The following is a 27,170-nucleotide window of genomic DNA, read 5'->3' on the forward strand; positions in this document are numbered from 1 at the left end:
TCTATTTTCACCTTTTTATTTCGCAAACTCGCCTGATTTGGTGGTGCATATGTAGCCTATAAAGTGTTTTTGAGAAATGTAATCAAATATGGTTAGAGCTTTCATTCTGCTTATATGCCCCCTTTATTTATCCTAAGTGTTCTACCTGTACACCAAGTCAGAACCAAAGAATGGCCCATGTTCTGAATTATGTTGCGGTACATTTCAAAAGTGCTGAACAAATAGTTATATTGACTATGTCCATCCTAGCTTGGTCATTGTCTTAATCAAAATTACAGATTGCCTTTTATCTGCTTGTCGCCCGCTTATGCCATAGTTTGTACATCTAAACATTTTCAGTAGAAACCACATTTGTTTAAGCAAGTCAGCCATATCAGCTAAATTCAGTAAATGAGGCTGAATTAACTGTTTCGCTGCCAGACAAGGCTCCTCTAATATCCAGGCGTAGCAGTGGTAAGGTGTTGGGACTCTGCTGTTGGGACAGCTTTATGTAGGCCCTAACAGTTTGTGGGCACCGTTCTAGTGCAATGAATGTATTGTTTTAGTGTTGTTAAGTGGCTTAGCTGGCATTCATCCCACCTTTTTGTGTGCTAAACTCACCACTGACCATGTAAATACATCGGTTTTAGGACACTAAAGTGAGGCCTTCTTTTCACATCTTTCTCTGTTACAAAATACATTTTATAGATTGACATCACTCCTTGTGGTCCCCTTTCTTACTGTCAATGTATAAAGGAGGGACCCTTTTTAAACACAGTTCTGAATCACAGATTCATTCCCAACTATTGCGTAATATTGGAAGGATTTTATACTGTATTTTTTTAACTACACTGGCATCAGATACAGTATGGCTCTCATTACTGTTACTGGGCAGATTGACAATGACTTCCTGCCAAAGCTATGGCTCAGCTACAATGTAAAACCTATGACTTCACTGGCTTTAATTCCTCTGGCGACATTGATCTTTTCATCTCACTTTACACCAGGGAATAGTTTATCAGATCAATTGTGATCCACTCATGACGTTATTGGATTATAAAAATAAAATAAAAAATGTATGCTCCAAGTCAACATTGATAAGGATGTGTGTTTAAATTGTCTTTATTGATTCCTTTATCTGCAATAATACAAACTTGACTGAGAAAGCTGGTGTCTACAAAGCTAGATAAGCAAGCTGTCATATGACTCATTGACAATTAGTTGACTGACTTTGATGGAAGCATTGGCTGGGACGTTTCTTTTCAAATGTGATTTATTACATCCTTTCTATTTTCATTTTTGTCCTAATAGCATAACTTTTTCAAATGTTTGTCTACCAAGAGAAAACAATATGGCTCCCGAGTTTCGCAGCCGTCTAAGGCACTGCATCTCAGTGCTAGAGGCGTCACTACAGACCCTGGTTCAATTCCAGGCTGTATCACAACCGGCCGTGAGCGGGAGTCCCATAGGGACGTCGTTACGGTTTGGCCGGGGTAGGCCCGTCATTGTAAATAACAATTTGTTCTTAAATGACTTGCCTAGTTAGAAACATTTTTTTTGTAAATACCTCATCAAATCTATTGGAAGTACAACTACAGCACTTCTATAGATTATACTAACACTTTAAAATACTAAAGTTTACTAAATTGTATTTGGCCAAAGTCTGCTGTATTTTCCTATAAATAGGAAACTAGTCCATGTGATAGACACGTTTATGAATAAACCCGATTGTCTCGTGTTCAACGTCATTCTCTCAATAGAACTCCTTATACATGGGGACTTGTTTTCCAGTGCATGAGTGAATGGGTTGTTTTTAAAGAGGGCTGTTGGGTATGGAGGGAGGGTGTTCAGCCTCTACCCGCTTCCTCTCCTTCCACACAGAACTTAATAAAAGGAGCACAGGGGGAGGGAGAAAGAGGGAGGGAAAGGGGGATTTGGCCCAAAGCGCAGAAGGTGACACTGGCTGTGCGAATTCACCGGACGCACAGGAAATGGAACCTGACAGTGAAAAGGAAGTGAGGTAGCTGTGGGGAAACTCAAACAGGAACAGAGAACAGTGTATGAAGTAGTGTGAGATTGGGACGAGGCTGATGTTTAGATTTTTGAGTACGAAAAGTGACAGAGAATTGCCGTTTTGGGGGGAAATCAGGCTTGACAGATCCCATCTAGAAAAAACAAGTCCAAAGTTTGATTGATTCAGCCTTTAAAAGTGTTTTGAATCTAGAGAGAATTTACTGATGTTGCCACTTTCTTTACTTTAGCATGCATCAATATTTGTTTTCAAGCCCTTGATTAGAAAAACATGTAATACTGTTCTCGGTTGTATACGGCGTAGATGGTTAGTTTCAGATAGTATCTCCTTAGCTTGTGTCTTCAATGACCATATGTGGTATTATATCAACACACATTTGCAAACACACACACACACTTCTATATGATAAATGTCTCTGCATGAGTCAAACGAATGTACATAAACTAGGGATTAAAGGATCCAAAATGTAACGCATTATAATTTTATGATAACTTCATCCATCAATACAGCATGTTCCATTGATTGGGCTCTAAATCAGAACCTGTAGTACAGTAAGTGCCGCAGTGGCTCAGTAGTCTGATGACTACCATCAGTCATTGTGTAAGATTCATTACAGAAGTCATTATTTGGAGGCCCGATATAAAAACAGCCCCATGTTACATATTAACCAACAGCTCCAACTTCTCATGCTGAAAAACATTGATAAAGGCACTGTTATCTTGTTCCAGGCCCGATCCTATCTGCCGGCTGCCCTTAGTGTAATCAAGAAGCACAATGGGCCATAGATTTCCTTCTTTCAGGCGATGGACTTTTGCTGAGCTCTGCCAAGGACAGGCCCTGTGTGTGTGTGTGTGTGTGTGTGTGTGTACAGTGGTATACATGCAGCCAAGGCCTGGGACTGTTGCCTATACCCAATGTTTTATATAGGAACAGAGTCCATTGTGAAAGAGGGAGTGTTGTTGGTTTAAATATCCTCTAGAAACGCCTTGAAGAGTGACGGGCAAGAGAAGCTGAAAAGCACATGGTGAGGACAGGAGAGAAATCACTGGGCAAAACAAAAAAAACAACACTTTAGGGTAGATAGAATTTTCAATTTCTTGGGTGCAAAAGAGATTCCAATGTATTGGGCCCATAGTAAAATGGGTGATGCTGAGCAAAGGAACTCGTAGTGACGAATATCCGGTCTACATTTAGTCTCATATGGTTCAGCTGGAAGTTTAGAATGCTGTCAACATTCAAAATCCTTTAACAATGATTTTTAAATCGATTTTGTCCATCTTTAAATGGACAATCTGGAAATAGTAAGTGATACTTTGGTTCCCAAACAAATTTACTTTCAAGTGAAATATATTTCTAGTCTGTTGTGATAAATTACAAATAGCTAACTATGGCCAGCCAGAAGTTTGTTTATGCAGTCATCCTTGCCGTGTCAAGTTTACACTAGTCATTGCAAAGACAATAGCTTCAGACTTTTCCCACATGTTGTTTCCACCAAACTACTACACCTACCACATCTTCAGTTTTTCCATGGGCACTTTCCACCCCTCCCTAGTGAAGTAGGTAATGAATGTGTTATCCTGGGCTCTGCCCCATGGTTAGACTCTGGGCTGCTCAGACTAAAAGCATTATTATAGGTTGTTGAGATTACTGTGGTATCAAAAACAGCTGCTTGTAATAAAACACAAGACGGAGGATGAAATGTGCACAGGCTGGGTGAAACCTCTCGTAACAGTAAAAGTATATTCTTGCAACTTTGCACAGTGAAATTCGCTTAGACTGAAACAGGGGAACTTAAATTTGAGTTTAGTTCCTCACAGCAAATGTAACAGAAGTTATTATCAGCAGTGCTTTCTTTAGAGATTTTTGTTGTCAATCTGAGTCTGAAGACTAATTCAAACTTGAAAATGTTTGATTTCTCGAACTCAGAAAATATTCGACAGTTACAGTTCTACAGTCTACAGTTATCCCTAAACTGTTCAACTGGGTATAATTTGTCTGTGCAGGATTCCTTAAGTGAAAGACATGACAAAGTAATTTGTCTATACACTTGAGGACGTGCACCTTCAAAAGTAAATGGCTCTTTCAAGTGAACAAACACATACATAAAATATTGACTATATTTTCAGGAGGGGAAAAAAGGCCAGAAGCCGAGAAAACACTCAAAGGTTTGCGAAACACTTACTCTCCTCTCACACATATGTACACCAACGTTCTCAATAGGAGGACTAACACATGACCAATTAAAAACAGAGCAAAGAGGGAGACCCAGGAAAAGACTGCAACATTAACAGAGAGACTGAAAAGTAGGTACATTGCATCCTGGAATCTCTACTGTCTGAGATTAGAAATCTTAAGCATATGAAACAAAACGTTAACAACTTACAAGGAAATCTGGCTCCAAAGCTGATAAAAATAAGGGCAGTCGTAAAACATTAAAAACAAATAATTATAATAATTTCTATGCAAACTCACTCATACTGCAAGCGTTTGAACTGTAGTAGGCATCTAAATAGAATATGACAACAGTTGGTCCATTTAGCAGTCATGAGTCAAGACAACTTGTGACCTGTTATTTTTCGTATAACAAAAATCAGCCATCACTTTCTCTCTGCAGTATTATAGGCTCTGCCATTTCCTCTAACCTGAATTGTAGATTGTCATTGAAACAGAAAGCCCATAAGGTTACCTTTCAGAATAGCTAAAAAGCTAATGAGCACGTCTCAGCTTAGAATGACAGGGGCCAATTCTAAGACTAACACTGTGCAATAGGAGACCCAAAGTCAAGTTGCCATGGTTTCTGATCAATTTGTGGCATTGTTGACATAACCCTGTTGAACTTACAGTCCAACTGGCTGAGAGCTTTTAGATAAAGCCAATTGAGATCGAGATTAGTTACTGCATCTTATGTTCAGCTTGCAAATGCTTAGAAGTGGACTGCTCAACAAGACTACTACCCCCCCAAATAAAAAGGAGAATTCGGGATGGGTCAATTCTATAAGCATTCAGTGTAGAATTGTGCACACCACACACATTTTCTTTAAACACCAAGAGTGCGAGTCTATAGGACACTACAGAAGGTAATGAAAATATAAATAAATGTTATGTCACATACCAGATAGGCGCAGAGAAATGTGTTGTTTTTACAGGGTCAGCCATAGTAGTTCAGCATCCCTGGAACAAATTTGGGTTAAGTGCCTTGCTCAAGGGCATATCGATAAGATTTTTTCCCCCCTTGTCGGCTTGGGTATTCAAACCAGCAACCTTCCGGGTTAGTGCCACAACTCCCTAACGGCTAGGCTACCTGCCAATGCTATCCAGTGTTCAGATTGGCTGGTGTTAAATCATGCATGGTAGTAAAAAAAGCACCTAATATATAAAAGGCATAACTTTGGCAATAACACTTAAGGTAGAAGTATGTACACGGGGGGGTGTCTATGAGAAACTTGGCGTGTTTGTAAGAAAGACATTGACTAATGGTGGAATGTGTGAGATGATGTCTAAGAACTGTCCACGTGAAACATGCGAAGTGCCAAAACATTAGCACTGTAGGCCTACAAGTGACCACTCCCACCCCTGGATGTCTACAGTGCTGCTAGGATTGGATCTCAAACTACTACAGACAAGTAGTGGGTGGAGCCAAGGTAGATGCCACATCATGCTTGTCAATTGAGAAACTTCACTTCCAAAAATATCAATTTGGCCACTGCACTTTAGCAATACATATGAAAAACGCATGCTTGTCAGGAAACAGACGGGCTCAATTTCCACCATGCACTACTTATAAAGGCATTATAATCGTTAAAGGCACAACACTTTTAAAAGGGCAAACGCACCACTTCCGAGTCAAGAATAAAGAAGACCTGTTTGTTTGCGTTATTGCAAGATCAGTATCACACTTGCGAGATGGTCTTGTTAGAGAAATATGAAATGTTCGGACAATCCCTTGCTTGAGACGGAGACAAAAATGGGAAAATCCGTATCCGCCAGTAGCTGATACCTCCTATGTTTAATCAAAGCAACCTAAAAGCCCACAAATAATCCCATCCAGTCCCCAGTGCTGAGTGAGAATCCAGGGTACTTTCCCCTCTTCATGGCAGGAGTCATGCCCCATTTTAATCTGGTGATGGGGGCTGAAAGGGATTCTGGGAAATAAAGTCATTGTTTTAGATCTTAGTTTTTTTATTCTGCCATTTGCGGTGGTCATTGTGGGCCTGAGTGCAATATGCAGAGTTGGTCCATGCAGGTTGGCTTGAGGCTGGGTCCGAGGAGGGGGGAAATGAGGAACTCACGTCGAGTCTCTGGATTGGTCCATATGTCTGAAACCGCAACAAAACCTCATGTCATTGGACAACAGCAGTTTCTGAATAAAAAGTCTAACCTTGTTGAATAATATCAGATGCCCCCAAAAAATAATGATCTTAAATCCACAGAGTATGTAGTTAAGTATTTAAAACACGTTTTCCTAGAACTTAGGTTAAGTTCATTGTCAACTTTTGGGGAAGTACAAAAGATAGTGAAAGCCATCCATTCACATTGCTTGACAACCACCCCCCCCCCCATTCTAAAATAAACAAAACACTTTCAGCTGGACTTTCCAAATTTTCCCCAGAATTTCGTCATATTTATTTAACCCCTAAGTATTATCCAGAGTGAGTGTGTGTGCACAAGTGTGTGTACTGGAGTATATAGAAGGTACTTACTGGCTATAAGAGGCTGCTTCGGCCATTGGTGCTGGGTCCTTTGGACCTCATCTGTTCCTGGACTGACCCTGACTGCAGAGGGGACAAAAAGTCACACAAACATCACTCCCTGGTAGAATTATGTAAAATACAGGGGAGTATCAGCCAGCAAGAATATTGACAATCTGACCTGCTTTCTGGTATTATATGACATGTAGTCAATCGTGTCACAAAAGTGCTATTAAAGAGTTGGTTGACAGCACCTTCATGATACTGTGACAACACTGTGGTTGCTAAGTAAGTGCCCTTTGTTCACTCACAACGATATGTTGATATTTCATATCCCGAATGGGAACACACTGTAGACCCACAATCCCTAGCAGAATTAAATAGTTGATGGATAAACTAGAGGTGTGCATGTGTAAATACAAACTAACTTTGCAACTTTCGAACTTAAAACAAACCTGTAGTGGGAACACTGATGGCACAGAAGGTGAGGCAGTGTCAAGATTACGGAAGATGTTTCGTAATGGCGTTATGTAATCATGCTGCACAATAAGATATAGGCAGCAGGGGAAAAAAGGTATGCCCAAACGCACTTTAGCCCAGCTTAAACAAAAGGCAGCCGTGTTTGTCTACCACACCTGTTTGCACTGTTCCAGTGCATTGACTCCAATTAAAAATGGGCCTTCTATCACTATCAGGGTTTTGTCATTGTTTGCAATGGAGCCGCTGGCTTAGTGCAAACACAAAACATATACACGACTCTCATTCGGCATTAAAAGCTCATTAATGCGTTTAAAGGTCGTCAATGCTAAGCAAACAAGACTTGGTCACTGGTGAGTTGACTTGACTTTCAGCGGGATGTCAGAGTTCCATTTCATCCAGGCACAGGAAGTAGCTCGTTTTGGGTTCCTGCGCTAGGGGGGGAATCATTTACCAGTGTCGCGGGACACAAAGTGGGCCTTTCATTTAGCAGCCAAGGCCTTCCAGCTGTGTCCCCTGTCACTGTCCCTTCTCTGTGTGCCCTCTGGAATCCCTCCTAGGGAGGGAGGAGGGACTGAGCAATAGAACCTAGGGAGCGTCACGGCATGAAGTGGGAGGAGCACTTCCGCCTCTTGCACAGGCTGAGCCTTGTTCAAAAGTGGGCAGGTGGTTGGCAATGGGCCAGTTAACTGAATGTCTATTAGCCAACGAATGGGAGTGGGACTAGTGTAGCAGTTAATGTATCAAAGCTTCATTAGTGTTTTTGTATTAATTGTTGTCCAAAGAAAACCTCTGGACGATACCAGTTACCTGGATTGTAACATGCTGCAATTATGTTTTACGCAATATCCTCCATTTCACTCGATGATACAATTTTGCAGCAGACAAGACTTGATCCAAGTGTTGAAATAACAGTTCAGGTATGGTGCAAATTAAACTAATTTGACATGTAATTTGTGTGTAAAGCAAAGAACAAATAACAGAAGTATTCACTATGGGCAGCCCAACGGCAATTGTTAAGAGATTAATCGGTCATGATCACTGACTGACGCATCATTCTTCTAAAACAATGATTACGAAATGTGTAAAAGGACGATTTTCATTAAAGTAGCCAAAACCTTATACATACCGGCGGCAAACCTTCTGCCATCTCACCAGAGCCAATGTGTGTGAGGTGCATAAAGTTTGTGGGCTCTCCAATCATGCTGCGGTCAATCTTCCTCCTTCTCTTCTTCTGAAACAAATGCAGGAGGTCAGTGACCAGTGACCTATAGTAATTAAAATATGGCTAGACAACTGCATAGGACAGTGGCTGTGCAACCAAAATGCGATTTTCATTCAGAAGATGCTCTGAAATTATAACATAAACATGCAATTAACTGAACAATGATCTACCGTTTTTCTGTCTCCAAATAAGCCGCTTGTACTATTAGAGATACAGGAGAGGAACGCTTATTTGGTTATATATGTATACCATGAGGTGGTTTTTGATCATGGGATGAAATACTATAGAACAAACAGAGGTTTATGCTGGATAGTAAACCATGTCGAAAAAGCCTCTGAGAAAAAAACTTCCAGAAGTAATCTAGCGGGAAAATTAAAAAGTCATTTAAACAAAAACAAAAAAATGTAACAAAAAGTGGCTTAGGTATAACAAGAATAATAAATTAATCTTCTTGCGATGCGTAAGCCATAAAAAAAATAAAGGCTTTTTAATTTGTCACTATATTAATTAGTTCATGCAGACTGGCAGATGGCATATCCATTGACCATCAACCTTCGGCTATTTTAAGTGCTACATAAGCAACTTTGACCGATGTTTACATCAAAAGAAACAAAAAAACATGCTGCTGACCAAAGGTTAAACCCCGGTCATACCGTATTCTGAGCTAGCGATGCAACTAAAACAAGGTAGACCACTGTGTGGGTGGCACGTGGGGGACTTTTCTTCTTGACGTCATCTTGAATTCTGAGGATCTGTTGGCGCATGCATACATACCCAATGAATCAGGCATTTCACCCACCCATTCTTGTTGCTACATCGTCATTGCAGAGGAAAATCAGGTGTCATTCCCACAGACTCATAAAGACAGCCTTATGACCATCTTAGCAAGCATATTTTTCTACCAAATTGAGTCAGTGAACACACAGCAATGCCAGGAATTGAAATCAATGAACATATGTAATCAAATCTAGGCAGCATAAGGTAAATCTATACTCTTTTGACATTCTTTGTTAAATCAAGTAGGAACATCTGTGTATATCGACCATCTTAGCAAGCATATTTTTCTACCAAATTGAGTCAGTGAACACACAGCAATGCCAGGAATTGAAATCAATGAACATATGTAATCAAATCTAGGCAGCATAAGGTAAATCTATACTCTTTTGACATTCTTTGTTAAATCAAGTAGGAACATCTGTGTATATCGACTTCGAAGTATCAATACGGCAACATTACAAGGCATACCCAACCTAACCAAATACCCAGCTGGTTGGCATCCACTGAAGTTGCAGCCATGCAGGCCATGAGTCATACCAAACCTCAGAAATAAGCCCTGGACTATAATGTCACTTTATTGGGAGGAATGCCATCCCGTGGCTGATTGATGGATATCTAGCTAAATTGGTCAGCTGTGTGTGCTGCAAAAGAGAAAGTCGCTTAGCAACTTATTTTAGAGGATGCCTTCAGCATATGTTGTGTATAGCAACCACTTGGTGTCAGTAACCCTTTGGCATAGGCTATGCTTAGAAAAGTGGGTAGCAATTACATGACTTACATTTAGGAAGTTAGGCATACCCCAACTACCAACATCATGAGAACATCAGTAAAAAAGGTCTCAATAGTCTTCCAAAATTGACACGCCCCTACCCTTTCGAGACAGTTACATGTAAATCCTTGCCTGTGTTTATTGAAAGCGATGTCTCTGTATTGTCCTCCCCCCCACAATAGAACAAACACAGGCCCTAAAAATAAAAGAGGAAGGAGAGAGGGAAAATGCCCTCCCATGAGACAGAGGCCCAGACTGCATCCTCTCTCCTGAGCCGCCGGGTTTCATTGTTGGTGAGTGGGAACGGAAGGACACAACCCGCCATTACGCAACACTCCCTGCAAAACCTGAGCCAGGAAAGAGTGAGGGTCAGGAAGGGTACCGCCCTGAGGAGGTCAAGGGTCAGCGGTCACTTCTGGAGAGCAAAAGGGAAGTTCTTACACTTTCCAGTGAAACACTGATATTTTGTGTCATCAATAGGACCTCTATTCACCCCTATAATGCGCGCTAGGATTCCATAAAATGTTTTGCTTTGAAACATCAAGCTACTATAGGTCAATACAATTGTTAGGGTCTCCACATCAGACAAGAATGTAAGATAGTAAGGACATGCTTATCTATACAGTGCGTCCCCATATGATGCCTACATTACTGATGGACACAACTACGCATGGTCAATAGTGCATTCGGAAAGTATTCAGACCCCTTGACTTTTTCCACATTTTGTTACGTTACAGCCTTATTCTAAAATGGATTAAATAAAATAAAGATCAACCTACACACAATTCCCCATAATGACGAAGCGAAAACAAGTTTTGGAAATGTTGGCAAAAACATAAAAAACAGAAATATCTTATTTACATAGGAATTCAAACCCTTTGCTATGAGACTCGAAATTGAGCTCAGGTGCAACCTGTTTCCATTGATCATCCTTGAGATGTTTCTACAACTTGATCAGAGTCCACCTGTGGTAAATTCAACTGATTGGACATGATTTGGAAAGGCACACACCTGTCTATATCAGGTCCCACAGTTGACAGTGCATGTCAGAGCAAAAACCAAGCCATGAAATCAAAGGAATTGTAGAGCTCCGAGACATGATTGTGTCGAGGAACAGATCTGAGAAAGGGTGCCAAAACATGTCTGCAGCATTGAAGGTCCCCAAGAATATAGCATCCTCCATTATTCTTAAAAGGAATAAGTTTGGACCCACCTAGACTCTTCCTAGAGCTGGTCACCTGGCCAAACTGAGCAATCGGGGGCTGAAGGGCCTTGATCAGGGAGGTGACCAGGAACCCGATGGTCATCATGATGTGGGGATGTTATTCAGCAGAGGGACTGGGAGACTAGTCAAGATCAAGGGAAAGAGGGTTCCATGATGAAGAGTCCGGACTTGAACATCTCCGGAGAGACCGGAAAATAGCTGTGCAGCGATGCTCCACATCCAACCTGAAAGAGCTTGAGAAAAGCTCCCCAAATACAGGTGAAAGGGAGAAAAGCTCCCCAAATACAGGTGAAAGGGAGAAAAGCTCCCCAAATACAGGTGAAAGGGAGAAAAGCTCCCCAAATACAGGTGAAAGGGAGAAAAGCTCCCCAAATACAGGTGAAAGGGAGAAAAGCTCCCCAAATACAGGTGAAAGGGAGAAAAGCTCCACAAATACAGGTGTTTGAGAAAAGTCGAGGCTGCAGTTGCTGCCAAAGTTGCTTCAACAAAGTACTTTTCATTAAAAATAAATAAATTATATATATATATATATATATATATATATATTATATATACACATACACACATTTGCTTTTTCATTATTGGGTATTGTGTGTAGATTGGGGGGGAACTATTTAATCCATTTTAGAATAAGGCTGTAACGTAAGAAAATGAAAAAGTCAATGGGTCTGAATACTTTCCAAATGCACTGCACTTTGTTGAACATGTGCTATGGGTCAGATGGTCAGTGAATTTTAATGGCTGTAATTCACCCTAAGTATAGTGAGTGTGCAATAAATCAAAGATGGCACTCCTTCAAGATATCGCTCATGATGTGGATGCCACTGAACTGCAAGCTATAAAACGTCACCCGTTTAAAGACATCAGTTGGTAAGTGATTGCAGATGGAGTCTGAAAAACACCAGAAATACATCAGCCTTTGCCAACAGATTTATTGGACTTTGATGCATTTAAAAAAGGGTCCCCCATATCATCTTGGCGTAAAATCTAATGGGTAAAGAGGTCTTTCGGGCAGTGGTTCACTTTAGGCTGTTCTAAGCATGCATTTAAAACTCCAAAAATATTTGTTTTCAAGTTCTAGTGTTGTCAGAGTAAGCTTGCTTGGCTGCCTGGGATGCCCAAACCTTGCCTTTGGGTACTATACTTGCAAGACTTGCCAGGGACCTCCACAACCTCAAACATATTGTGGCATGAGAGGATTGAATAGAAGTGGTCAGGGTCTAATATAGAGCATGCTTGTGGAGTATAGTCCATAATCTATTACTAGTCTCTATACAACTATTAGATGGGGAATTGTGAAACCTGACAGAGAAATTTTTATATAAAAAAACTCTACATGAGTAAATAAGAGGCATCTGGCCCAGACTCACCGGTGGGGGTTTGGCCACCACGCAGCAGCCCATCTTGTGCCAGAACTCGCTCATTCCCGGGCTCCGCCGGTTCAGCACCCTGCTCTCTGTCGCCGCCTTGCAGGCTGGTGAAGACAGGTAGCCCCTGTGACCCTCAATCTTGGGATAGTCCTGGTGCATCCAGATCCCTTGCATCAGATAGCCAAAGTGGGTCAATCCCCAAACCCAGCACCTGTAAAATATCAGGTCCTGATTCTCTCAAGCCTCCCGGTGTCTTAATCCTTCTTCTGGTATCCAGTCAGATTAAAGTCCTTAGGGTTTAATCTGTTAAGACAGGAGTTTATTAAAATAATAGCCAATGTAATATGAACATGGTCCTACTAGTTCATTTTATTTTGATGCAACATATCACTGAAAACCTACTAAGGCAGCGCCGTACCGGCATACTTTTTACTTGATTCTGCCCAAACCAGCATCTTGTCTTGAACAGTGTTTTGCTTTTGCACCATTTTAAAATAATGCAATTCTTTGAGAGTAAGTCTTCTTCCTACCCCCCCCCCCCCCCCCCACCCACCCACCCTCTGGTCCCGGTTCCAACCGAAGGGAACACAAGCAGGAATAACATGTCTAACATATTGCTTCACAAACAAGTGACAAGCACATTAGACATGGGAAAGACATTCCAAGGGTGGAAAACATCTAAGCATCCTCCATTCGCCTCTCGGTTGTTCCTGTCTCGTCCCATGGAAAAGCCAAAACAACACACCAGAGGTCCATCTCTGAAGCCATTTATATTCCCTCTGCAGTGTGAAAGAAAGTTCTGCCAAGACCATTACACTTCATAAAGTTGGTTTATACTACTTAGTGTCGTTGCTTATTGCTATGTTTAAGATTGTCACTGATGATCCGTTAAGCCAAATTAGAGCGACAGCTTTTTTTTTTGAGAGTAGTGGTTACTGCTTGCTCTGACGAGTAGGCTTCTTTCTACAGGTTGTTTTTCACCACTGGGTTTGGACTTCAGTTTCCTTTGGGCCCGCTGCCGATTGTTTGATTACCCTTTTCATAATGACATGGCTCTCGTCCAGCTCTGTTTTATCATGCCCAGAGGCTGTGTGAGACAGGGAGGAAACTGTTAAGGAATGTGTGTGGTGGAGTCTCTCTCTCGACACACACACGCTATCTCTCGCTCTCTCTCTCTCAAACCTGATACAAAAATACTGTAGAAATAACCTCCTTCAAACATTAAAATTAGCACATTGTTCTGGAAAACATTTGGGCGGGGCAAAGTAAGATTAAAACTACACAGTGTGGGTTGCTTGACAGCACATTGCTGGCATATGGGCACCACCGTGGTTTTAACAGGTAAGCTACTAGCCTGACACTACTTTGAGTCAACCGGCTATCTATTTGGTTAACAGTCATCAGGGCAGTCAGAAAGTTAGTATCCTGATATACAGTAAAAGCCTCGGGTTGTAGAAGATGGGTGTCAGTGGACGTGGAGAAGTTCTCAACCCCCTTGGCTCCCCCATGGATGAGGTGGAAGTCTGCACACACACGTATGATGATATAAGGGGCGTGGATGGACGGCAAGGCAGGCACTGCCAAAAACACTGGCCCATCATATCACCAAGGCCCTCCAGGCTGGCACAAGTCAAACAGGACACAGGCATCTGTAGAGTAGACACTCGTTGAGCCATCCTTGGTCTGTGGGGTTCAGACAGGCAAAGTCTGGGTCGAACTTCTCTCTACATTGCCCTCTTACCGTATTCCCCCGAAGCAGGTGCACTTAATGATTATAGTGAGGACACACACAGCACTGTGAGAACACCGTACTCGGAAGGAGGGGTAGAACTGTGAACTGTCTGTAGGACAGAACTGGGGCTCAGAATATCTCCTGTGGTACACTATTTAAAAAGGAGAGTAACCTCATGAACAAGCTTCCCATGATTCACAGGGCGACAAGAACAGAGGAGGGGGGGGACGACGACAAACTCAGTGCAGTTGAAATACTTGTCCCGTGAGGTAAGGATTAACGGAAACTCCCGCTTTGGGCTCATCTGGTCTCTGACGGCATGCTCATCATCTTGTATAAATAAACCGGCTCTCCAGAGATCTGGGGCCATCTCGTTCTAATTTGAGGTTTCCCCCGAAGAGCAACGAGGAGCAGCCTAACCTCTTCAGAAGAGTGCCAGTCGAGTTCTGTTGAATTACAGTACTACTGGAGTCTCATCTGTTAAAGTGCTGGTTAGACCTTGATAAGATGGTGCAAATTGTAGATGTCCAAGTCCGCAGCCGTTTATTTGTTCAACTACCACTGGCAACCATGTGGGAACTGGGAAGAATACTTCTGGGTCCCCAGAAGAGATTATTTCCCCCCACCCAACTTCTTGTCATCTTAGCATTAAAAATGGCCAAGGTGGTTTTTCAGACCATACAAAATGTACAAATGGTTGACAGTTTAAAATAGTTCATAACCCTGCCAGGATCCCTTGAGACAATGCCCCTTTGGTGCCAAAACCATCCAGCAGCCGACCTTCTACGAACGCATGTGTGTCTTTGTATTGACAGAGTGAGAACTCAAAGTACAGTGAAAACTGAGGTTGTATTTCAAAGTCAACTCTGTCCAAAACACACGATGGAATCCTCCTGCCCTCACTCACGGGACTCCGTGTCAGTCTACATTAACATGATCCTTAGTGCAGCCAAGGCGTCCCTGTTATCTGTGCTGAACAGGCAGAAAAGCCAAAACAAGAAGGATGACAAAAGAAGCACTGTGAGACTAACCTTATTAAATGACACTAAGCGTGACATGACAAACACCGCAATATAGCTACAGTAGCATGTGATGCAGCATGAATCCCATTTTCAAAAGTTCTCACCTAACCCAGTTTCTCTCGTGAAAGGGGAAATTGATTCAATTATTGCCTTCAAGAAAATACGTTTTCAGAAAAGTCAACAACTTGACCTTTCTAAGGCAGTTAGCATAACTGCTATTCTCAGTATGGGTTTGTTCATGTCATTTCCCCATGGGTAGGCTGACAGTGATGCTACTTCCTGCTAACAACACTGACGCGGCTAAAAAAAAATTCCTCAGACCTGCCCACATACTCCCCATGTAAGATATATGTGGCTAAACACATTTCATTACAGCCCCTTCTTCCAAATAGTCAGAATGAACAGCAGATTTATATAAAAACATCAATGGCGACCCCCAGTCAATATTCAAAAGAGATCCTGCTATAACTTGCTGGGATTTAGTTAATTGAGAAACAATACAACAGACAAGCGATACTGATGAAAGATGTTGAACCCTGACTAAAGACCAGCTCACAACACACACCAAGGCTAGTAGAGAGTAACCTAACAATGCGATAACCAATTAATCGATCCAGCTCTAATAGCGCTACATGTGAGCTGGCAAAGGTACTGTAGGGTTTCATACACTGGTCGTGACCCTCAAACCTCAACTCGTTCAACGATATCTAAAGCCTTGTTCAAACTGCAAGCCTTAATGCTCAAATCAGTTTTGGAATTACTGACTGTCCAAACAGATAGATAAAAACAGCACGTGTGTGTTCAAACAGCAGTCATTTGCTGACATGGCTATGCTTCTTGTCATATACTGAACAAAAATATAAAAAAAGGCAACGTGCAACAATTTCTACGATTTTAATGAGTTACTGATTCATTAGGCCCTAATCTATGAATGTCACATGACTGGGCAGAGGCACAGCCATGGGTGGGCCTGGGAGATCATAGGGCCACCCACTTCGGAGGCAGGCCCAGCCAATCAGAATGAGTTTCTCCCCCACAAAAAGGGTTTTTATTACAGACTGAAATTTAGGAGCATTTCTTCAGCTGTCCAGGTGGCTCTTCTCAGACGATCCCGCAGGTGAAGAAGCCGGATGTGGAGGTCCTGGGCTTGCATGATTACATATGGTCTGCGGTTGTGAGGGCAGATGGACATACTGACCTTCCTGCAGTCAGCATGCCAATTGCACCTTCCCTCAAGACATCTGTGGCATTGTATTGTGTGACAAAACTGCACATTTTAGAGTGTTGTTTTAATGTCCCAGCACAAAGTGCACCTGTGTAATGATCATGCCATTTAATCAGTTACTTGGCATGCCACACAAGTCAGGTGGATGGATTATCTTAGATAATTAGAAATGCTCACTAACAGAGATGTAAACACATTTGTGCACAACTTAAGAGAAATAATTGCTGAGATCTTTTCTTTCAGCTCATGAAACATGGGACCAACACTTTCCATGTTGCATTTATATGTGTTCAGTGTAGTAACAACAGGTGTGTGCACAGTGGTGTAGGCCGATTGGTGGTGGTGCTCGTGCTTCCTAATCATTCAGAAGTTATGTAGCAAGCTAAGGTGACACCAATGCCGGTCATGGACGTTTACCAGTTGCTTTGAATGTTCAAAATCATTGTGTAAGAACAACTTTAAAGCCTCAAAAAGGATAAGATCTAACTTTCAAAACTTATTCTTTTGGCTAACCACAGCAGACAACTAGCTTGCTGTTTAGCTATGTAGTACATGCACTAATTTGTTTGTAAACAATTAACAAGCTACCATCTCACATTCTTGTCAAACTGTCAGAGTAGCTAGCTAGCTAGCAAGCAACAAAATATGCCAAATAACTCTAAAACCACATTTGACCGTTCAGACAAGTCCCATGGCCAGGGATCAGATTTTTTAAATTTGGACTTAAAACCACCTATGAAGGTGGTTTGAAATAGGTCTTGAAATATCTGATTCCATGTGGCTTTTGGCCGTTCAGATTTCAGGAAAAATAACAGATTTGAATATGCACAAAAAAAATAGATTTGAGTTACTTCAAACTGCCAATGTGAACAAGGCTTATTAGCAACAACCGCATTGAGACTAAAATGCTCAGTATTACGCCCTTGTTAGCAGGTTCTCTGTTTTAAAGTGACAATCTGCAGTTGAAACAAAGCATACTACCTGCCACTTGATCAGTAAAAAGCTAAGGGATGGGGCTGGAGTAAGGTAAACAATCAGATTTCATAGACAAGAGCATCCATGTTATCCACAGGTAAAAATCTGTATTTCTGCCAATGAGCAAAGCAGGTAACCCACTGTTGCAAAGAAAAAGCCATATCTCGGACTGGCCAATTAAAAGAAAAGATGAAGATGGACAAAATAACACAGACACTGGGCAGAGGAACGAGAAGGCCAGCATCCCGGAGTCGCCTCTTCACCATTGATGTTGAAACTGGTGGTTTGCGGGTACTATTTAACAAAGCTGCCAGTTGAGGACTCAAGAGGCATCTGTTTCTCAAACTAGATAGTAATTTACTTGTCCTCTTGCTCAGTTGTGCACCGGGGCCTACCAAATCAAATCAAATTTTATTTGTCACATACACATGGTTAGCAGATGTTAATGCGAGTATAGCGAAATGCTTGTGCTTCTTGTTCCGACAATGCAGTAATAACCAACAAGTAATCTAACTAACAATTCCAAAACTACTGTCTTATACACACACACACACACACGTGTCGGGGGATAAAGAACATGTACATAAAGATATATGAATGAGTGATGGTACAGAGCGGCATAGGCAAGATACAGTAGATGGTATCGAGTACAGTATATACATATGAGATGAGTATGTAAACAAAGTGGCATAGTTAAAGTGGCTAGTGATACATGTATTACATAAAGATGCAGTAGATGATATAGAGTACAGTATATATGTATACATATGAGATGAATAATGTAGTGTATGTAAACATTATATTAGGTAGCATTGTTTAAAGTGACTAGTGATATATTTCACATAATTTCCCATCAATTCCCATTATTAAAGTGGCTGGAGTTGAGTCAGTGTGTTGGCAGCTGCCACTCAATGTTAGTGGTGGCTGTTTAACAGTCTGATGGCCTTGAGATAGAAGCTGTTTTTCAGTCTTTTGGTCCCAGCTTTGATGCACCTGTACTGACCTCGCCTTCTGGATGATAGCGGGGTGAACAGGCAGTGGCTCGGGTGGTTGTTGTCTTTGATGATCTTTATGGCCTTCCTGTAACATCGGGTGGTGTAGGTGTCCTGGAGGGCAGGTAGTTTGCCCCCGGTGATGCGTTGTGCAGACCTCACTACCCTCTGGAGAGCCTTACGGTTGTGGGCGGAGCAGTTGCCGTACCAGGCGGTGATACAGCCCGCCAGGATGCTCTCGATTGTGCATCTGTAGATGTTTGAGTGCTTTTGGTGACAAGCCGAATTTCTTCAGCCTTCTGAGGTTGAAGAGGCGCTGCTGCGCCTTTTTCACAATGCTGTCTGTGTGGGTGGACCAATTCAGTTTGTCTGTGATGTGTATGCCGAGGAACTTAAAACGTACTACCCTCTCCACTACTGTTCCATCGATGCGGATAGGGGGGGGGGGGGTGTTCCCTCTGCTGTTTCCTGAAGTCCACAATCATCTCCTTAGTTTTGTTGACGTTGAGTGTGAGGTTATTTTCCTACTATGGTGTTAAATGCAGAGCTGTAGTCGATGAACAGCATTCTCACATAGGTATTCCTCTTGTCCAGATGGGTTAGGGCAGTGTGCAGTGTGGTTGAGATTGCATCGTCTGTGGACCTATTTGGGCGGTAAGCAAATTGGAGTGGGTCTAGGGTGTCAGGTAGGGTGGAGGTGATATGGTCCTTGACTAGTCTCTCAAAGCACTTCATGATGACGGAAGTGAGTGCTACGGGGCGGTAGTCGTTTAGCTCAGTTACCTTTGTTTTCTTGGGAACAGGAACAATGGTGGCCCTGGAAGCATGTGGGAACAGCAGACTGGGATAGGGATTGATTGAATATGTCCGTAAACACACCAGCCAGCTGGTCTGCGCATGCTCTGAGGGCGCGGCTGGGGATGCCGTCTGGGCCTGCAGCCCTGTGAGGGTTAACACGTTTAAATGTTTTACTCACCTCGGCTGCAGTGAAGGAGAGGCCGCATGTTTTGGTTGCAGGCCGTGTCAGTGGCACTGTATTGTCCTCAAAGTGGGCAAAAAAGTTATTTAGTCTGCCTGGGAGCAAGACATCCTGGTCCGTGACGGGGCTGGTTTTCTTTTTGTAATCCGCGATTGACTGTAGACCCTGCCACATACCTCTTGTGTCTGAGCCGTTGAATTTAGATTCTACTTTGTCTCTATACTGACGCTTAGCTTGTTTGATTGCCTTGCGGAGGGAATAGCTACACTCTTTGTATTCAGTCATGTTTCCGGTCACCTTACCCTGATTAAAAGCAGTGGTTCGCGCTTTCAGTTTCACGCGAATGCTGCCATCAATCCACGGTTTCTGGTTTGGGAATGTTTTAATCGTTGCTATGGGAACGACATCTTCAATGCACATTCTAATGAACTCGCACACCGAAGCAGCGCATACGTCAATGTTGTTGTCTGACGCAATACGAAACATATCCCAGTCCACGTGATGGAAGCAGTCTTGGAGTGTGGAATCAGATTGGTCGGACCGCTCTTTCTATTCTGGTTAGAGACAGTTTGCGCTGCTCTGTGAAGGGAGTAGTACACAGCGGTGTACAAGATATTCAGTTTATCACATGGAATAGCCTTAATTTCTCAGAACAAGAATAGACTGACGAGTTTCAGAAGAAAGTTTTGTTTCTGGCCATTTTGAGCCTGTAATTGAACCCCCAAATGCTGATGCTCCAGATACTCAACTAGTATAAAGAAGGCCAGTTTTATTGCTTATTTAAATCATCACAGCAGTTTTCAGTTGTGCTAACAACTGCAAAAGTGTTTTCTAATGATCAATTAGCCTTTTAAAATGATAAACATGGATTAGCTAACCCAACGTGCTATTGGAGCACAGGAGGGACAGTTGCTGATAATGGGCCTCTGTACGCCTATGTGGATATTCCATTACAAATCTGCCATTTCTAGCTACAATAATCATTTACAACATTAACAATGTCTAAACTGTATTTGATCAATTTGATGTTATTTTTTTTAAATGGACAAGTGCTTTTCTTTCAAAAACAAGGACATTTCTAAGTGACCCCAAACTTTTGAACGGTAGTGTATGTAGCAACTCCAGATTGCACCTTTAATGGTCACAAACAGATGACATGCTTAATAGCTACACCCCTATAAAATAAACGTTTGCAAATTAAATAGTCCTGCCAGCTACCTACCTACCTACCTACCTACCTACCTACTAGGTCAAATATAGACAGTGAGCCACATCCAAGAGAAGTGGAAAAGGAGGGGAGTGGTCCTTGACGGAGGAATTACAATGAGACCTTTCATGGGGTCTGGTTAAAACTTTCCAACTGGCTAACGGCACTTTAAAAAAAAAATAGTCCGACGTCAGTTTTCAAGCAATGGCTTAAGAACAACATGGCTCTTTCACGGAATCCAGTGCACTGCCATCCACGATTAGACGGATGGTTCAGGTGTTTATATTTTCTTTGGAACGCTGAGGTCTTTGGGACGGTTGCTTTAACAAATTATTTTTTATTTTTTTAAATTTGAAATGCATCTGTGTAGTGATGCCCGCCTGGCAGTAAATTAAAAGCAGGTAGGCCTAAATTGATATCGTAGGTGATGATAGGTCTCTTCAAAATCAAGTTAGATGTTTTCAGGTCTGAAAGAGGTCTAGTGTTGATGTGTCCATTGTCCACATTATCTGTTGTGTAGTGTGCAACTATGTTTCAATTTCAAATGAATGGGGAGAGAACCATTAGTCCATACCAGGAATTGTCATAGTGCTCCGTCCACCCATAATGAGTTACCGGTAGGCCTACTGAAAAAGGTCTCCAAAGTAAGACACTCCCCTCATGAAAGGTTAAGTATGGTCAATGTGCAATGTATAATTTGAAACAAACAAAAAAATTAAGTAAGAAGTAGGTATTGGTCTGAAGCCAAAAAAAGGTAAGTCACATGAGCACTACATTGCCTACTTCATCCATGCTCTACCAAGGTTTTGCAGCAAACAGCTTTTACTTACGACAGTAGATCTGCTGATATATTGTACTTCAAACAATGTGCAGGCAAGTTGCTTAGGATTCAAACCTACTCAAACAGCCTATTTCATACTCTTAGAGGTGCTCCCGCAATAATGTGATTTGTACTGCATACAAGATAAAGAATTGGATTCTTCCTCTACTTTTAAGTTTTTTTTAAATTTGATTATATGAAAGCAAGCTTTGCTTCTATACTTACAAGACCATCTGGCTTGATTGAGTGAGCTGTTTTGTCTTGAAGTAATGTATGTGGTACGTGCCTGTTATTTTCCATTTAAAAATGGTCATTTATTTAAGCAATAGATGTCACTAAGAAAAATATTTCATAATCCCACACATTTACGGTCAAAAGGTGTGCAGCATAACAAGTGGTTGTGTGTTGGACGGTCACTCAGTTCTATTCGCCTCTATCTGCATTCCTGATGTCTGTAACCATTAGCTAATCTGTGTAATATTGATTTAGGCTCAAAACCACTTGTTTTGCAAACATGGTCCTGTTTTATCAATTGCTGTGCTGATCAAGGGACCGTTCAATGTCAAATAAATATGCATCTTAAAGTTGTTTGTATTTGTACTTATTTTTGTAGTAAAGATGGTGACACTACAATAAAACACATTTAGAACTACAATATGTATTTTTAGATATATGCCAACTGCCTAATGATAGATATACATTATTTTAATATCAGGACACTAAAGTAAATTATCCTGCTGAAGAGTATTAATTTGGCTGTTTGAGGAGGTTTGAATCCTGAGAAACCTGCCTACAGATTGTTTGAAGTACAATAGACCAACATAGTTACTGTAGTAGGTTGTGGAAAATATTGGAGATCAAGAAAAAGAAGGAGCAAGCGCTGTGTGTATATTGTGTGAAAAAAAACAGCCGAATTTGTGAAATTGTTTATCCGACATCATTTGAACACTCAAACAGGCAACACAAGCTGGATCTGTCTTATTTCTGGATAGAAAGAGATCGCCAGGCACATTTAACAGTTAGGCTATTGATTATAGACCTAATTAAGTTGGAGTTCCCGCTCGCTCGCTTTTCTTAAACAATTAAGGCAACGGCGGTTCTCGTCTGCTGACTCCACTGCTGCCTCCACCCGCATTGTTCAACATCAATATGTTAAGTAACTTCACTATTATGCACATGGCAACATGGTCTAGGAAAAGCCAATTAAACACCGCACTGATGTTTCATAACCGCGGACAGCGTCCACTATCCAATTTGTTATTAATTTATATTTTTATTAGTGTTGCACCATGTGTGTAATATAACCATATACAATTTCAGTAGCACGCCTTAGAGTGATGGACTGTGCCATCCCCACGGCAGGGTAGCCTAGTGGTTAGAGTGTTGGACTAGTAACCGAAAGGAACCCCAAGCTGGGGAATCCCAAAGCTGACAAGGTACAAATCTGTCGTTCTGCCCCTGAACAGGCAGTTAACCCACTGTTCCTAGGCAGTCATTGAAAATAAGAATTTGTTCTTAACGGACTTGCCTAGTTAAATAAATGTAAACAATCGATTAGTACACTCAAACAGGCGCAAATCAGACCGATGTCTTGCACACCATGAAATGTAGATTAAAAAAAAATGTTTTAAAGTTGTTACTGCTCAACTGGCTTAGATATGATGGTATGGAGATTTGAATTTAACATTGCGCTTCAAATTGATTATAATACAGAAAAATGCAAAAAAAATGTTCTCTTCACCCCCACTACCTGTCGCTAACATGACAGTGTACATTAGGGTGTCCTAAAGAAAGGAGCAACTTCAAACATTCCTATCTGCAACAAGGACAAAGTCAAATGTACAGGAAAGAATGCAGTTAATGTCACGGTGGGATCCTCGACCTCCATGACTCAATGCAGCTAGTTTGACATTTCCTGCCATCTTTGTTGGAATTATCAACCCAGTGTGCGACAGGTCATAGGTTACACCACAGAGTTCCACACTAGCAGGGCTAAAGTACACTCCCCATATACCAGGCTCAGCTGTGCATGTTGGCTGTTCAGATCACCTCAGACATGAACTGAAAGCCCTAACAAACCAAAGACAGACAGAATACTCATGGTTTGCATAAAGTTTATATACTCTTTATACTTTACTGCTACCATATATTACATATACTTAAAAGTTTCCTATTATACCAAAAGAGTAGAAACAGTAGAGACAACTTCCAAATCCAGTGGTTGGAATGAGGTGACGTAAAGTAATAGTAAACAAAACTGGATTCTGCACGGATTGATTAAGACATTTTTACAATCATCCACCGTGTAGCAATCCTCTCTATATGAGAAACGTTACAATTCCCACCAAGTGGACTATCCCTATTGGTGCGATGCACTGGGTGTTTGTCTTTCATGCCAGTGACCCTGGTTCACTTTCTTGCCGTTCGCTACAATATTATCAAGCTGAAGAACTCAACATTGAGGTTGGAGCAGAGAGTACTGAAGGGGAGCCAAATCCAGCACTGACCAACGGGCTTTCCCATAATGGAGAAGCAATAGTCTGAGACCATTTTCAGTCTCATCCCAAAACTATGCCCTCCTGAAAATAGACCACAATGGCTTACTCAACCGACTTTGAGCCACTGTCGCCAGCCTGACTTCCTTAAGTCTTAGACCTCTAATTTGGAACGGCCCAAAAATGTTTTGTCGAGTCATGCACAGGCTATGCAATTTGTCAAGCACTCTTCTTTTCAAGGAATGAATACTCAGTGTCTAGTTTAAAACATTAAATGTAAGTGAACAATACACAACAGAACATTGAATGAAAGCTGAGAGAGGGCTTGAATTACTCAAGCCCTTGATCATTACTCCGTTCCATTACACATAAGAGTCATTGGATGAAGGCATCTTCTGTATGGAGGAAGTTTTGTTAAGAGCCCTGACACTCAGTCTGAACATTAACACACATCCTTTGTTGTACAGTCTTGGAAGCATAAAAAGGACCTTATCTTTCATTTCAGCAACAAATAATAATAAACCACTACTGGTCAAAGGTTTTAGAACACCTATTCCAAAGGTTTTTATTTTTTTACTATTTTCTACATTGTAGAATAATAGTGAAGACATGAAAATTATTAAATAACATATGGAATCATGTAGTAAGCAAAAAAAGTGTTAAATCAAAATATATTTTATATTTGAGATTCTTCAAATAGCCATCATTGGCCTTGATGACAGCTTTGCGCATTCTTGGCATTCGCTCAACCAGCTTCACCTGGAATGTTTTTCCAACAGTCTTGAAGGAGTTCCAACATATGCTAACCACTTGTTGGCTGCTTTTCCTTCGCTCCATGGTCCAACTCATTCCAAACCACCTTCATTTGTTTGAGGGATTGTGGAGGCCAGGTCATCTGATGCAGCACTCCATCGCTCTCCTTCTCAGTCAAATAGCCCTTACACAGCCTGGGGTTGTGTTTGGGTCATTGTCTTATTGAAAAACAAATGATAGTCCCACTAAGTGCAAACCAGATGGGATGGCGTAGCGCTGCATAATTCTGTGGTAGCCATGCTGATTTAGTGTGCCTTGAATTCTAAATAAAATCAGACAGTGTCACCAGCAAAGCACCCCCACACCATAACACCTCCTCACCATACTTTACAGTGGAAAATACATATGCAGAGATCATCTGTTCACCCAAACCACATCTCACAAAGACACGGAGGTCAAAACCAAAAGTCTCCAATTTGGACTCCAGACCAAGGGACAAATTTCCACACGGTCTAATGTCCATTGCTCATGTTTCTTGGCCCAAGCAAGTCTCTTCTTATTAGTGTCCTTTAGTAGTGGTTTCTTTGCAGCAATTCGACCATGAAGGCCAGATTCACACAGTCTCCTCTGAACAGTTGATGTTGAGATGTGTGTTACTTGATCTCTGTCAAGCATTTATTTGGCCTGCAATTTCTGAGGCTGGTAACTAATGAACTTATCCTCTGCAGCAGAGGTATCCCTTGGTCTTCCTTTCCTGTGACGGTCCTCATGAGAGCCAGTTTCATCATAGCGCTTGATGGTTTTTGCAACTGCATTTGAAGAAACTTACAAAGTTCTTCAAATTTTCCAGATTGACTGACCTTCATGTCTTAAAGTAGTGATGGACTGTCGTTTCTCTTTGCTTATTTGAGCGGTTCTTGCCATATGGACTTGGTCTTTTACCAAATAGGGTTATCTTCTGTATACCAACCCTACCTTGTCACAACACAACTGATTGTCTCTGATACATTAAGAAGGAAATAAATTCCACAAATTAACTTATGCCGCCACACCTGTTAATTGAAATACATACCAGGTGACTACCTCATGAAGCTGGTTGAGAGAATGCAAAGCTGTCATCAAGGCAAAGGGTGGCTATTTGAAGAATCGCTACATTGTAGAAAATAGTAAAAAGAAAAGAAAAACCCTTGAATGAGTAGGCGTTATAAAACTTTTGACCGGTAGTGTATACATTTTTATATTGATACATCTTTTTGGGTCAGTGTTCCCAAACAGCTAAATCTCCATGTTACAGCGCGTTTTAATTAAAGAATACCACCTATGCTAATTAGCATGCGCCTAACACCTGTGTGCGTAATGGAAGAAGGCAGCCAGAAACGTGTTGTCACTGAATAGTACTGTCAGTTGCAACTGTGATAAAGGCAGTTTAAAACAGGGTACAGAAAGTGTATATATTTAATGTGTTAAATTATTTTGAAGTGATATAAAAAGTAAAAGGCTTTATGTTTCTATAACCGTATCACAATTGAGAATCGATTCATGTTTAGAGATGGAGTATTTGGCTGTTTTTCCTACCAGAGCCAGTCTACCTCTGAAAATAACATGAGGTCCTTTGACCTTAACGAGTAACGGTAGGCTCTTTAAGTGTACATCTTGGGTTAGGCGACTAAACTCCACGGCGGAGGAAGTTTCTGATGAACTTTACCAACACTTCCTTCCCCACGGAAAGCATAATTTATCCTTCAAATAGCCACGACTTGAGTTTGATAAAATCAGGTAATTTAAAACAATGAATCAATGTTGAAAATATCAAAGTGCAGGCAGATCTAGATTCTAGGCAACATTAACAAAATTGTCTCTGGGTTTGGCCAACTACAACCCTAATCAGTTAGAGTAACAATGACCACGTACCCACTTTCATTGACATAGTTAGTAGGCTAGCCTACATGAAGAAGAAACTCTAAATAGCGATATCTTACCTCCGTTCTTAAATGTGCCCAAACAATTTGGAAAGCCAGCAAAAGTATCCGTTTGATGCCTTTTCAAACACCAACATATAGCATCGACCGCACGTATGCTGTTTCTCTCCGTTTTTGAGGTGTGGTTCCAAGTTGTTCAATCAGGAAATTCAGATGTTTTAAAATACTTGTTCAAAAGCATATTTTTGCCGGTAAAGTCAAACAGCACCCCTTATGGACATAAACGCACTTTGCGCTTTGAAATTAGATTAATTCCTTCGTGTCATCATAAAGTCAACACTGCAACCTACAGGGCAATTGCAGGTATAGGCCTATTCTTACCATTCAATCCAATCCCATTTTCAATAAACCTACGCCGTATGTAGTGGACTGAATATGGACCCAGGATGTGCCTATTTATGCTTTTCATAATATCATATGATGATATAGCCCAACGTTTATCAGCAAAT

General features: G+C 41.4%; 1 protein-coding gene across 4 annotated transcripts; it reads right to left on the reverse strand.

The window, feature by feature from the left end:
• Nucleotides 1–1,085: 1,085 nt before the first annotated feature.
• On the reverse strand, nucleotides 1,086–26,901 carry LOC135549923 (CDC42 small effector protein 1-like). 4 transcript variants are annotated; one of them, XM_064980314.1, is made up of 6 exons: nucleotides 26,722–26,901; nucleotides 25,815–25,891; nucleotides 12,543–12,845; nucleotides 8,306–8,410; nucleotides 6,712–6,783; nucleotides 1,086–6,327 (listed from the first exon to the last, which is right to left on the reverse strand). In XM_064980314.1, exons 3-5 carry the CDS (start codon nucleotides 12,714–12,716, stop codon nucleotides 6,715–6,717), a joined length of 348 nt encoding a protein of 115 aa, XP_064836386.1. In that variant the 5' UTR covers nucleotides 12,717–12,845; nucleotides 25,815–25,891; nucleotides 26,722–26,901; the 3' UTR covers nucleotides 1,086–6,327; nucleotides 6,712–6,714. The 4 variants fall into 4 exon arrangements, with proteins under 4 accessions (XP_064836386.1, XP_064836387.1, XP_064836388.1 ...); XM_064980315.1 differs by lacking the exon at nucleotides 25,815–25,891 and having other exon boundaries at nucleotides 8,306–8,407; XM_064980316.1 differs by lacking the exon at nucleotides 25,815–25,891 and having other exon boundaries at nucleotides 6,712–6,779.
• Between the last annotated feature and the right edge of the window lie 269 nt (nucleotides 26,902–27,170).

This window comes from Oncorhynchus masou, chromosome 12 (genome assembly GCF_036934945.1).
Source record: "Oncorhynchus masou masou isolate Uvic2021 chromosome 12, UVic_Omas_1.1, whole genome shotgun sequence".
In the NCBI taxonomy this organism is placed as follows: Eukaryota; Metazoa; Chordata; class Actinopteri; order Salmoniformes; family Salmonidae; genus Oncorhynchus; species Oncorhynchus masou.